Source organism: Cibotium barometz, chromosome 23 (genome assembly GCF_041138505.1).
Source record: "Cibotium barometz isolate CiBa-2024 chromosome 23, ASM4113850v1, whole genome shotgun sequence".
NCBI classification, from domain to species: domain Eukaryota; kingdom Viridiplantae; phylum Streptophyta; class Polypodiopsida; order Cyatheales; family Cibotiaceae; genus Cibotium; species Cibotium barometz.
Window position 1 is genome coordinate 5,930,705 of NC_141068.1, and position 13,996 is coordinate 5,944,700.

General features: G+C 46.1%; 1 protein-coding gene across 2 annotated transcripts in view; it reads right to left on the reverse strand.

Moving 5' to 3' along the window:
- Nucleotides 1-13,996, reverse strand: part of LOC147625562 (uncharacterized) — a 63,697-nt gene that overhangs the window by 19,987 nt on the left and 29,714 nt on the right. For both annotated transcript variants that reach the window (XM_086817069.1, XM_086817070.1), the window contains one exon: nucleotides 3,742-3,849. In XM_086817069.1, the coding sequence (XP_086673195.1) occupies nucleotides 3,744-3,849 (106 nt within the window). In that variant the 3' untranslated portion in view covers nucleotides 3,742-3,743. The remainder of the gene's footprint in view (nucleotides 1-3,741; nucleotides 3,850-13,996) is intronic.

Here is a 13,996-nt window from a genome sequence, read left to right on the forward strand (position 1 = left end):
TGAAGGTGCACTGGCAAGAAAGGGGAGAGGAGAGCTGGGTGACTACTTGTGTGCGCATGCCTGGGGCTGGTTGACACCCTGTCTGCATGCTACAGAGCTGGCCGACTCCATATACGCGTGCTAGGAAGCTGGTCGACTGAAAATATGAGTCACATAGGGCTGGTCGACTGCTGTTTTTGAGTGGAAAAAGGGCTGAACAAGGCTGGTAGGAGGGAGTTAAAGGCTGGATACTCCTTTGTTAGTGTTTGGGGGCTTGGTAGTGTGATGGATCAAGACTGAACGGGGCTAATTTGGGACTGTATAGAGCTGTAAACAGTGGCCAGGAGGCTGTTTTGTCGACTTCGAGGATTCTACAAGGCTGGCCAATCCATTCTCAAGGTGTCTAAAGCAATATAGAAGTTTGGAGCATTTCTGTCACGACAAAGTTGCTTGCTCTTGCGTCCCGCAGTTTCTCCAAGTGTTGGGCTTGTGCACAAGTGGGGTTCTTAGCTTATATGATCCGGTGGCAGGCTAACCGTGGGTAAACTGATGGTTTGTTTGGGGGGGGGGGGGGGGGGAGGGGGGGACATCTTCCGGCTCCTAGTGTGGTGTACTATGCAAGATCCCTCTCCCACCCTCTTCCCTCTCTATCACTCTTGTCTGGATTATGTCGTGGTTTATGCTTAATCATGGTTTACAATAGTTGAATTCCGTGTATCACACTACCCTTCCATTAGGACTACACCTCCACCCCATGTCGTGGTCCATCCTATCAGTAAACCTCTGGAATCAATGGTGAAATTTATCACAAGGCCACACATCCCACAACTCTCGTCCTAATGGAGCTCCCTCAAGGAGAATACCTTGCGATCATCTATCCCTAAACCTGAGATATTCAATCTTGTCCTCCCCCCGCCAGCTCATCCTGCAGGGTGTAACACTCATATGCTGAGACCCTGGTATCCAAAGAATCCTATGATTAACCAGCCGTCCAGCTGGGGATGGTGAATGCTTACTGCAGGGGAGTGCAAGGAGCACCTGTCTCATCTCAACCATCTCTCTGAGGCCAGGAAACTCGTCCGTCCTTCTTGGAAAGGAAGGGTCCAGGGAGTCCAAGCGCGAAGGAATGCCTCTCGCCTCTGCTGCATGCGCTTCAACTAACCGGTCAAGCGCTCAAGCACCCTCTGAATGTGGCTTGGATGGCGTCCCAGGTGGGGTAGTCACTCCATCAATGGTCTCGCTGTAGCGAGCATGCTAGATGTGCCAAGTTGTTGTTAGGCTCTTGATGAGCTCCCATCATTGGCTAGTGCTCGCCTCGGCTCCCATGGTCAAACCGAGGCCATGGCCCTTGTAACCACGGAAATCAGAGATGGGTGAGAAAGCTGCTCTTGTCATCCTCAAAAAATAGGGCCTGGCTTTCCTCTGCTGTGCAAGTGACTGCTGTTGAAACCAAGGTGAGCGATAAAGTCCAAATTCCCAATACAATGAAACAACACATTAATGTAACTAAGTACAGATAGCTTTCCCAATTTCAACCACACTCACCCACACTTAACTTAATGAGTATTAAGGATTTAGAAAAACTGGACAACACAATGGGTCCGGAACGGGCCATGCACCCCCCCCCCTCCCCCCAATCCCCTATAATGACTTTATTACAAGGAGTATTTACAGATACATGTAGAGGGCGCTCTTGCACTAGATTTCCAAGCACAAAGAGTGAAAACAAAAGAAAACCAGTCCTCCACCCAAGCCCAAGGCAAGGGGTGTTTCTAACTTCACACCGGTCTAGTGTGGATCTCATAGGAGGGGCCCAGTCTCACATAGCTGGCTATGTGGATCTCACAAACCCTCCCAATCTGGATGCACCTAGGAGCCTTGCTCATCTAGTCTTCAATCTCAAGTTGAAACGTTTGTACATCACTTTCTAAACACATACCTTCCATTTGATACTCCTTCAAGGCACCCGTACATATTGTATCAAGAGAAGAGTTTGATGAAGAGCCTTCAACAGGTCCCACACTTCAGTTTATGAATGGTTCACCACCCACTTGTGTGTGAGATAAGATGATGACAAACAACTGTCCTTCCCTGTATGCAGCCCCTATGTGTGTGAAACAGTAGATGTAGATGATGGCCTGCTGTACCACTCTGTATGCAGTGCAGAGAGAGAGAGAGAGAGAGAGAGAGAGAGAGAGAGGTGCACTTTGTACCTTGCCCTGTACCAGCAAACTGCCCTATAGACCTGGTGATCGACTGCAATGTCTCATCCCTCAAGGAGGGAGTAAGTCTTGAATAGGTAGCCACCTGCAGGGAGCTGAGGGAAGGAAAGTCCTCACGAGAGAAGATACGGGCAAGGGAGGGGGTGGCAAATTCTCCTTCCCATTCATGGGAGAAGCCCTCTTCCAAGGGAAGAGAAAATGCGCTAAGAACTGCATACCATCTCTGAGGAGTCTGCATCATGAGTGGAATATGGGTTGGGATGTTCCGCATGGGGCCTAGGACAGAGGGGGGGTCGTGGGGCATCTGCCATCCATCACCCAACATTAAACAAGTTGTTGGGGTGGGGTGTCCGAAGGGGGAGAAGAAGATGAAGGCACCTGCTCAGCATGTCCCCTCCATCTCCAGGTGCGCCTTTTGTTTAGGGCAATCCCTAGCTAAGTGACCCTACTGACACAGAAACGACACTGATCCTATCCAAGGTGCGAACCATCCGGCCTCTGAAGCATGATGTGGTCCTCTGAAATGAATGGATCAGGAACAAAGACAAGGCACCCCGTCAGCACTGACTGTGACAGCTGCCGGTGTGGACGAGGGAAGTCTAGGGAGGGCAGTGACCTCCAACACCTGGCCAAAAATAGCTCCTATGGAGTTCAGCAACTTACAATAGGCCCTCAGGAGGCCTGGAATTGAGTGAGATAGGGATGAGTTGCTGGTCCTCTGCCATTGGATAAAAATCTGGACGTATGAAGAAGAAAATTTTCTTTGAGCCAAGGGGGAGAGGGATGCAGCCAAGTGAGTGGGACATGGCTTCTACAAAGTCGAAATCTACTTTGGAAGAAGCCCCGACCATGCAGGCGGGTGTCCTGGAAGTGCTCAGTCAGCTCTGTGCGAAGAGCTGCCAGTAGCCAGTCCCACACTTGCGAGCAGGCAAGGTGAGAACCATAAATCCGACCAATGTTGGGCGAGCTCATCCAGCCGATGGGGGTGGTAAAGGATTGTCTTTGGCGAAGGCCTTAATGCCAATCAATACGGAAGACCAACTTGAACAGAAAATAATTTTCCATGCGCTGAAGAGGACACACAGAGGCGCAATTTGCAGTACAGGGAGCTCACGATTCTATCTTTCCAGTCACAGCAACTTTCTTCCTTCCACATTAGGGTTTCTCATGGCACGAACTAGAAGCTCTGAGGTCGAATTACGGTTTTCCCCTGCCAAGTAGGGCCACATTAGGGTTTTGTCAGGCTGCTCACTGAGCCGCTTTGGAATCTGGCACTCAGCTGGCTGCCTTGGATTGAAGAATATGTAGCTAGTCTCAAAGAGAGGAGTGTGCTTTCAAAGTGCTAAGAAACCAAGGCATCCGACATCAAAAGCAACAAAAACTCTTAACTACACTATTTGAAAAGAAAAATGAAATGGTAATGTTTTCCTTCTATTCTTCTAACAGAACTCTTTATTGCTGCTTGCACCTTTCAAAAGGTAAAATAATGAATATATACTAATTACTGCTTTGACGCATCCAATAAGATCAAAGTGAAAACCTTCAAGGAACCGCAATATATGAGCCAAGCTGAGCATGAGCAGCATTGATAAGTCGTTGAACGCCTCTGTCATTTACCTCCACGCGGTCTTCATCATCTTCTTTGTGGCTGAAACCATAGAGAGTGCAGAATAAGCATGTACTTGCAGATAGGCTTTTCTACATCTATGCTTTGAACATACATATGTACATAATAAACATACATATGCAAATACATAGACATGCATAAAAACACATTCAGACATATGCAAATACATAGACATGCAAAAACACAGAATAATCGTGTACTTGCAAATAGGTTTTTCTACATCTATGCTGTTATGACCCTGTGTTTTTCTCTGGACAATATGCAGGTGGGCACGAGCACAGGATGGACAGTGTGAATGGCATCCGTTTGAATTTGAAAAGGAAACCCATGTGTGGCCAGCCCAAGTGTGAAGCGGACAAAAGAATTAAAGTTTATATAAGGTTTTAAAACCTTTGATAATAAGATAATAATTATAATTTTTAAAGGATGCGCCTTTTTGCTATTGCTTTTAGATTTTTGTTTTTTGGAGAAAAGCAGGATGAGGCGCCTCTTTATTAAAGGGAAAGGTGGTGGAGTCGAGGATGGATGGCTTCTTCTCCTTGGGCATGGCTTCCTTCCACGTATGCGTGGGCGAGCAGCTGTGAGTAGTGAGTGGCGCATCTCCTTGGAAAAACTGGTCGCCAGTAAGCACACGCGCCGATTGAAGGTTTCTCTCTCTCTCTCTCTCTCTCTCTCGCTTTTTGGAGTAGAGAGGTTGGCGGGCTGCGCTACAGCATTCACAAGCGCAGAGTGAAGGAGCCGGGCTGTAGCCAGGGATTGCAGCTTACATGGCGCACAGAGGGGTTGGCTTTGTTTCATGGCGAGCAGTCTCTAGGCGGCGCGCACGGGCTGAGCTCCAGATTTTCTTTTTTTTTTTGTATCAGGCAGGCGCACAAGGGTTGGAATGTCTCCCTCTCTCTTGTGCAAACAGGCGGACTGTGGGAGAGGTAGAAGCGTTCAAGTGGCGCCCAAAAATACAGAGAGAGTTTCTCTTTCTCTCTCTAGGAAAGGGGCGTACTGCCACAGGACTGAACAGAAGCATACATGTGGGGACAACCGGCAGCCACCGATTTCTCTCTCTCTCTCTCTCTCTCTCTCTATGGGATGCACATGGGTTGGCTGAAGGAGAATAGAGATAGGCTTTTCTCTTTCTCTCTCTCTCTCTCGGTTATGGAAAAAATCACAGGGTATTGCTATGGAAAACAACCCTCGTTTTGGCACCGTGCTTGGATGGTGTATCTGTGGGTTTCTCATGGAAACAGGACATTGGTTTTTCGAGAGGAAACAAGACTTTGGTATCGAGGAAACAGGCCTATGGTTTATGGGATACAGGTCTTTGGTTTCATGTGGAAAGCATGTCTTTGGATTCGTGTGAACAAGTTGTAGTCTTCTCGAGGTTACATGCGAGCTATGACTATAGGGAAGGACATATCGTTTGGTACAGCGCTACTGCTGTTTGGAAAAGGGTTTGAGGGATCCATGGCAGAGATGGAGAAGACCTTTTCAAGCGGGGAGGTGTTGTACAGGTGTGCCTTCTCTATGGTATGCTGTGTTGTAATAATGAGAGTTCTCTTTTGGAAGTCCTGGGTGAAACTATAAGGGATCCTATCGGTGGAGGATTCAACAAGTTGTACTTTGTACTCAAATTTGTTCAAGTAAAGAAATACCACAAGGGGCACCACTGCGATTTGGGGCCAATCAGTGTTCTTGTAATATTTGCAGGAGCACTCTAGCTCCCCCTGTTTATTTTCTTTTGTGTGCGAGTGTTTGTTTCACCGCCCGTCAAATTTTTTAAGGCCGGTTTCATATGCTTTGAACATACATATGTACATAATAAATGTCACGTGCACTCAGGACTAGGGTACACGGTGACACACTGCCATCATCATCAGTGCAGCAGTTGTACAGTAATAGTACCTTTTTAGGAACATTTGTCATACGCCATGACCCCATTGTGAGCCCTCACTCCAGTGACAGTTAGGCACAAGATACGTACGTCAGTCTCCGAGCCATAGAAGTCAGCCTGGAGTCAATCCTCTTAACCCACTTGGAGAACCCCATCAGATAAGTGCATGTAGCAATCAGCCATAGCTTAGGTTTGCATCAAAAGCATCATTAGCATGTAGGCAGACATGGGCATGAGTACTTGCAGCCTTACACTGCCATGGGCAGCCCATACAACAGCCAATGCAGTCTGTAAAGCATAGTCGACAGCTCTAGTAGGTAGATAGGACAGGCCGACAGCAGCTATGGGCAAGCATTTGGGCATCAGTACTGGGCGACAGCAGTAGAGGGAGCATAAGCAGTGGCTGACAGCAGTATGTGGAGCAGCAGCACTTTGCGCAGCATTAAACGCTAATTCTAGAGTTATTTGTCCCATAAAAGCTGGCCGACTGCAGTTGCCTCAGCCGACCAGCAGCCCCAAGCCCTATACAAGCAGTCACCTAGTATTCAGCATTCATCATCAAGCAAAAATCAAGAAACCACATCAGAATAAATTTCATCCTCTCAAGGCAAATATTGAATCCCTCTTCAGCATTCAGCCAGCATATGTGCAGTCTAGTGACCCAGAAGAGTCTTCTACAAGCCCTTGGATTGGTGGATTCTCAGCCGATGTAAGGTCTTCCTTGTCCTTGCATTGGGCAGCCATAACTCTTGTAAGTTCTCCAAAGAAGTAATACAAGCAAAGAAGTAATATAAGCAAATACTCCTACTTGCAAGGGGGCCCTTCAGTGGGTATTTGGGGCCCATATTGTGTAGTCTACTTTCTCTTCTCTCTCTCTACTCAATGAATGGATGCTAAAGATCTCACCAAAATAAAGGTTTAAAGGCGGCTTTCTTGCATGTTACCACGGTCAACTTCAGTGCATGTAACATGCGACACAAAAAGGGTGGGTGGGACGTGGAAAGCAACAATATCTCAAAATCAGCCTAAAGCTCTGATACCAATGTCACACGTGGAAGCTTTGGAAGTCTTCTTTCAGCTCTAAGCACTATCCTGGAACATGCTTGATGCAAAACGCATACAGAAGATAGAGAAGAGAGAGAGTTGCGTTTCACTATATTCATAATGTACAAAAAGAAAGTACAAATTATGTAACCATAGGCTGTCTTAGAAAAGGTAGAACCTAAATCTGGTACCCTGTAACTATTTGTCCCTCCGAGCTCTTTTTCACATGATGGAACTCTTTCCCAGACACATGGATAGGTTGGTGGACACATGGGAACAAGGTTCTTAAAACTGGCACAAGAAAAAGCACCCGTCTTGGTCAAAAAGCAAGAAAAATCAAAAAGTCAACTGTGTTGACCAAGAGCTGAGGGCATCATTGGAAAGAGGACTTCGAACTAGATCAAAAAGCTAAAAGCCGCTTTTTCAAAAAGCAGCTCCAAGGCCAAAAAGCAAGGCCTTGAAGCTAGAAAAGCAAAACAAGAACTTTTGACTAAAGTTGAGTAATATTTTACTATTAAAAAGACCAAAAGCATCGCTTTTTGGCAAAAAGCAAGGCTTCCCCAAGTATAAAAGAAGCATGACCCTCTCTTGAGCATCAAGCTGAAGAAGAACCTCTTCATCGCGTTGCCATCTTCGTTGAAGCATGGATCATCTTCTTCATCATCATCTATGAACCAAATCATGGAGTTTTTCATCAATGCATGCCCCGCTGGGCTTACAATGGTATCAAAGCAAGATTTCTCTTAAAGAAACTTTCTTAGGGTGACAGAACCATGTCGAGAGAAGAGGGAAACCAAGGGTCTAATGAAGGGAATAACTATCAGGCCAATCCAGGAATTCAGGATAAGAACCAAGGTCGTTACTCATGAGACCGCAGCCATGTCATCAGAAGAGTACCATGTCTCTCAGCAATTCAAACAATTTCTTAGAGACAAAGGAGTCCTTGCCTGGAGAACCAAGAGGGAACAAGATCAAAGAAGGGCTCAAATGTTTGAAGATTTCATCAAGGATCGAGCCACCAAAGCTAAGGGAGTTGAAGCTGCTAAAGCTTATCTCAAAAGAATATAGAGCTACTTGGTCTATTTCTCGTGGAGGAGACAAGGAGGCTACTCATAGACCTGCTATCTCAGATGCCGCTTCTTCGAAACAAGTAAGGGAAAGAAAGAACACTTGGCTGCAAATTGTCCCGACAAGCCAAACTAGAGAGATTGGAAGATCATCAGATTGACATCATGCCAAGAAACTCAACAAGAGAAGATTATGAAGCACATGACCGAGCTATTGGAAAAGGGTTTGATTAGACCTAGCTCATTATCTTTTTGCTTCCCAATCTTATTGGTTCAAAAAAAGGATGGTTCTTGGCGTACGTGTATTGATTACACGCCTCTTAACAAGATCACTATGAAGAACAAGTTTCCTATTTCTAGGATTGATGATATCCTAGATAGATTGGATGGAGCCACTATCTTTAGCAAGATTGACTTGAAGAGTGGTTACCATCAAGTCAAATTGTTCCAAAGGACATTCACAAGACCGCATTTAGGACTTCCTTTGGACTCTATGAGTATTTGGTGATGCCTTTTGGTCTTACCAATGCCTCGGCTACTTTCAACCGAATGATGGAAAGAATATTTCGAGCACATAGAAAGTTTGCAGCTACTTTCTTTGATGACATTATTGTGAATTCAAAGAACGAAGAAGAGCATCGAAAGCACTTGGATATGGTATTTCAAGAAGTGCAGAAGCACAAATCGTATGTGATGGCAAGAAGAGTGAGTTCTTTTTGTCAAAGATTCACTACTTGGGTCATATAGTGTCCAAGGAAGGAGTTATGATGGATCCAGATAAGGTCAAGGCTATTATGGAATGGCCAGAGTTGACTAGTGTGCATGCAGTTCGAAGTTTCCTTGGCTTATGCTCTTATTATAGAAAGTTTATCAAGTGGCTTGCTGTGGTAGCAAGTCCCCTACATGATTTGACACAGAAAGTTGTGGGATTTCAATGGACCAAAGTTGAAAAAGAATCCTTTGAAGCACTAAAGTTTTATGCTAGCAAAATCGTATGTGAATGGCAAGAAGAGTGAGTTCTTTTTGTCAAAGATTCACTACTTGGGTCATATAGTTGTTGGTTATGTTCAGGTGTGAACCCAGCTTACTCACGCACACTTTTTCCTTGTGACCGGACACAAGTTTTTTCCCCGTGTGACCACACTTTTGTGTGTTGGGCACTTTGCCCTAGGCCTTTTAGTACTCACTTGTACTTTCATTTCATATCATTATTGAGTACATCTTTTCTAGTGCGTGCGTGCGTGCGTGCGTGCGTGCAAGCGTGCTTCCCTCCTACCCAACATTGGTATGAGAGTTTGGTTAGGGTTAGCATTAGGGTTTGCCCCCTGCTGCCCTTCACAGCTTGAGCCTATTGCACACATCAAGGCATTAGGGTTTTTCTGCACTAGGGTTTGCAGGTTAGGGTTAGGGTTTTGCTGAAAAAGGGCTTTGCTGTTTAGGGTTAGGGTTCTGCCCTCAGCTGCCCTCAGCTGCCCTCAACTGCCCTGCCCTCAGCCATGCGCAGCCGTCGCCGCCGCCCTGTCTTGCGCCGCCGGATCTACCCTCAGCTGTCCGCCGCCGGTCCAGATCTGCTTCGCGACGCCCAACCGCCAATCCAGGTCTGCCCTCAACTGTCCGCCGCCGGTCCAGATCTGCTTCGCGACGCCCAGCCACCCAAGAGCTGCCTTCGCGCCGCCTGCGCCGCTCCAAATCTGGCGCTGCCCGTCCTCTGCGCCGCCTTGCGCCTCAAATCTGGGCGCCCTGCGCCACGTGCAACAACAATCGTCTGAGCCTGCCTCGACGCCATCGCCGCTACCTGCGCCTACCGCCTTGAGCGTCGCCGCCTCTGTCGTCGCCCTCACGGCCAACTGCCGTCGTCGCCGCCCTATACCATGCCCCGTACAGCCGCCCTGCACCGCCGTACAACCGTACCTACACTTGTACCATACGATTGTACTTCCTTTGCACTGCCCAAAGCAACTTCAGATTCACCTTCAGATCTACCCAAAATTGGCAAGGTTTGAGGGATTTGCAATTTTTAGACTTGAAATTGCACATTTTGCCTGTTAAAAATTGGGGCTTTTCACCATTGAGCCTGCAATTGCAACATTGGCACACATTGGCATTGGCTTCAGCAGATTTGGTGCATAATTGCACTAGAAATTTGGGGATTTTGCAGAAATTGACTCGATTTTGCAGAAATTGACACTTTTTGCAGACAATTTTGGGCATTACAAGCACATTTGGTTGGCATTGGGGCATTTCTCCCAATTTTTGGGCATTGCAACACTTGGTACAGGTAACAATCGCATTAGCAAATTTACAAGTGCAGATCCAGTTCAGATTTGGTCTAATTGGTCGCCTAAAAATTAGGGCTTTTCTACATTGAGCCCATTTTTGGAGCATTCGACCAATTTACATTTGATCTGCCAAGATTTGAGCACTTGCAGCTCTTACAAGTGTCAGCTGATTGTGTTTTTCACGGCACATGTATACATTTGTGGTTTGCTGCAGTATATGTATGCCATTGTGGAGACTTTGACAGATTTGCATCATCGTGCAGTACACTTGCAGATTTGGGACATGCATATGTGCTTCTCGTGGTGAAGGAGTTACCTTTCCGTCCATTGGTTATCCTGCTATTTATCTCCCGCATTCTTACGGTTTTGCTGGACATTGCATACTCGTGGTGACTTGTGACAGACTTGTTGTGCTATCATGGCCAACAGTAATAATGACCTCTTTGGAATGCTATCTCAAGAGGACAAGCTCAATGGGGACAACTACCCTATGTGGGCTTATATGATGCGTCATGTTTTGGTTGCCAAAAATGTATGGTTGTATGTGGATGGCACTGAGAAGCGTCCTCTTGCACTTGCTCCAGCGGAAGGTGAAGTGATTCCCGCTCATCCCCCTGCAGGTCCACCTCCTCGTCTTCCTCCTACTCAGCAACAGAGTACTTGGGATGCTAGGGATGCTCAGGCCCATGCATTGATTGCTCTCTCGTGCTTGTGACTCTCTTGCTCAGTGAAGAGCAATCTCGTTCCAACAGGAACAACATGATGTCTGTTGAGTCAGCAATGGCTCCCTTTCGGAATAGATCTGGGCCTAAACCTAGCCCATCGAATCCTCCCAAGACAGAGGACAAGCCTGAAAAGAAAAAGCGCTGTAACTATTACAGGAAAGCAGGACACACCATAGAGGAATGCAAGAAGCGCATTGAGAGTGAAAAAAAGTAGTAGTTGGCATCTTCTTCCACAGGTGCAGATCAGGCCAATTTGGCTACACACGTGTCAGCCTTGACACTTACATCTTCATTGCTTGCAGAGATGTCTTCTGATGCCATTGCTTTTGATGACTATGCTTTATAGTCTGTACTCCATGGTATGCATTGTCTGGCAGATGCATTTCAGGGGGGAATTCTACTTGCCCACATGCAGTTGGTGATGCCTCATGGTCACTTATGCTTGTTGACCCTTACGATGTTCTATGCTAGATGCTTTCTCTCATGTGATGCCTACTGGAGATGCCTTTTATGTTGTTTTTCCTTGCAGCGGGATTGTTTCTACAGTGTTGACATTGTCACTTTCTCACATGTGATGTTTACTAGGAGTGCCTTTTACACACTTGGCCAGTGTTGGCTTGCTCTCATGGTTTTGACATGTCACATGTATATTATTCATTGTGGGATTATGCATCTTTACACTTGCCATACATGCCACTGATCATGGCATCGCTGAGAGTGTTCCTATCCTCTCATAGCATTGGCTGATGCCCGCCTCGAGCCCCCACTTTCTCTCCCCATTTTCAGCTTTTCCCATTGCTGAATTTTTATTTATATCAGCCCTACCATTGCTGATTTTTCCTCATCGGATCCTCCATTGATGAGTATCACTTCTGCAGCTTACACCGCATGTCTCACAAGCATGACTTCCGGATCCTGTTGCCTTTACACATGCGTATATCTGCTACCTCTTCTTATGCTTATCACTGGTGCAGTTACAGAGCATTGATGTGGATTACATGCAGTTCAGCTTGGCATTTGGTACTTGCCTTCAGGGGGGGTATTATGCGATGCCTCTTGATTTGATGCAATTGATGTCCACGTGATCTTTGCCATGCATTTCTGAGATGCATTTATGTACTACTGTGCTCTAGCATTAGCACTATGACATTAGGGATTCTCCTTTTCAGCGTCATATAGTGCTTGCTTTTTCCATTGGCACTGCAGTTCACTCTTACTGTGGAGCATGGTGCACAGCAACATTCACAGCTTTTATCACCCTGCTGCTACCCGTTCACACCATTCACTTGAGGGGGGTTTGTTGGTCATGTCCTAGTTCAGGTGTGAACCCAGCTTACTCACGGGCACTTTTTCCCTGTGACTGGACACAGGTCATTTCCCCATGTGAACACACTTATGTGTGTTGGGCACTTTGCCCTAGGCCTTTTAGTACTCACTTGTACTTTCATTTCATATCATTATTGAGTGCATCTTTTCCAGCACTCACGTTTCTCTGTGCTTGAGGTTGTGTGTGTGTGTGTGTGTGTGCGCGCGCGCGCGCGCGCAGGCTAGCTTCCCTCCTACCCAACAATAGTGTCCAAGGAAGGGGTTAGGATGGATCTAGATAAGGTCAAGGCTATTATGGAATGGCCAGAGTTGACTAGTGTGCATGCAGCTCAAAGTTTCCTTGGCTTATGCTCTTATTATGGAAAGTTTATCAAGTGGCTTGCTGTGGTAGCAAGTCCACTACATGATTTGACAAAGAAAGTTGTGGGATTTCAATGGGCCAAAGTTGAAAAAGAATCCTTTGAAGCACTACAGTTTTATGCTAGCAAAGGACCAGTATTGATTAATCCATATTTATTAAAACCACTTATGGCAGAGTGTGATCAAGTAGGGCTTTCTTATGATGCAAACCCAGCTTATGTGTGACACAAGGAATTGAGGCCAAAGTAATGGAAGAGTGTCATGCTCCTCCTTACATGGGGCATAGAGACACCTTGACTACACTTCAAGCTTTGGAGAACTATTTCTATTAACCTACTATAAGGAAGGACATTGAACTTTATAATTCGAGAATGTTTGGTTTGTCATAAGGTCAAGTTTGATCAACAAACACCAGCAGAATTATTGCACCCATTGAATGTTGTATGGGAGAATATTGCTATGGATTTTATCTTTGGATTTCCAAAGTCGGGGAATGATGGTATATGGACCTTTCTCAAGATACCAAGAAGATTAACCATGTTTTTTTATATCGATTGGACCTTTCAGATCATTGGAGAACACATAATACCTTCCATGACAATTTATTGAAACCATGTACAAGTTACCCTTAGAGCAACCTATTTTGGAGGATCCACCGGGGGTGAAAGAGCCAGAAGAGATTGTGTTTCATTCTACGAGAAAAAGAGAAAAAACAATGGTCAGAAAGTTCCTCTTGGAATTCAAGAATTATTCGCTATTGAATGTGAAATGGATACCAGAGAAATACTTCTAGGACTATCCAAATATACTTCCAGCTTATGAAGAAATGGTTGGTCCACATGTATTTGAAGTGCAGATATGGACGTCTTGCGATCAAGACAGATTCAAGAGGGAGAGATTGCGCCTCTAGCTCTCTTCATTGTGTGTGTGTGTGTGTGTGTGTGTGTGTGTGTGTGTGTGTGTGTTGGATTGGAACTGACCACTATTCTGCTTATAATGGTTACTTGGACATACTCTAGTGGGTGGCAACGATGCCGGATAGCCCAAGAAGCAAGATTTGTATATGGGTGGCAACGATGCCGGATAGCCCAAGAAGCAAGATTTGTATATGGGTGGCAACGATGCCAAATGACCCATCGGACGACAACGATGCCAGAATGAGATTTATATATGGGAGGCAACGATGCCAGATGACCCATCGAGCAGCAATGATGCCAGAATGAGATTTATATATGGGAGGCAATGATGCCAGATGACCCATTGTACGGCAACAATGCCATATAGCTTGGACTTTGCAGTCGGGCGATCATCGCGACCAGATGGCAAAGATGATTGTATTGGATTTCGCAGTCAGGCCGTCATCGCGACTAGATGGCCCAGATGACTATATTGGATTTTGCAGTCGAGCGGTCATTGCAACCAAATGGCCCACCTAGTAACCAGATGGCCTTGAGGATAGTCTCAGCGGACCTAGTGGCCGGA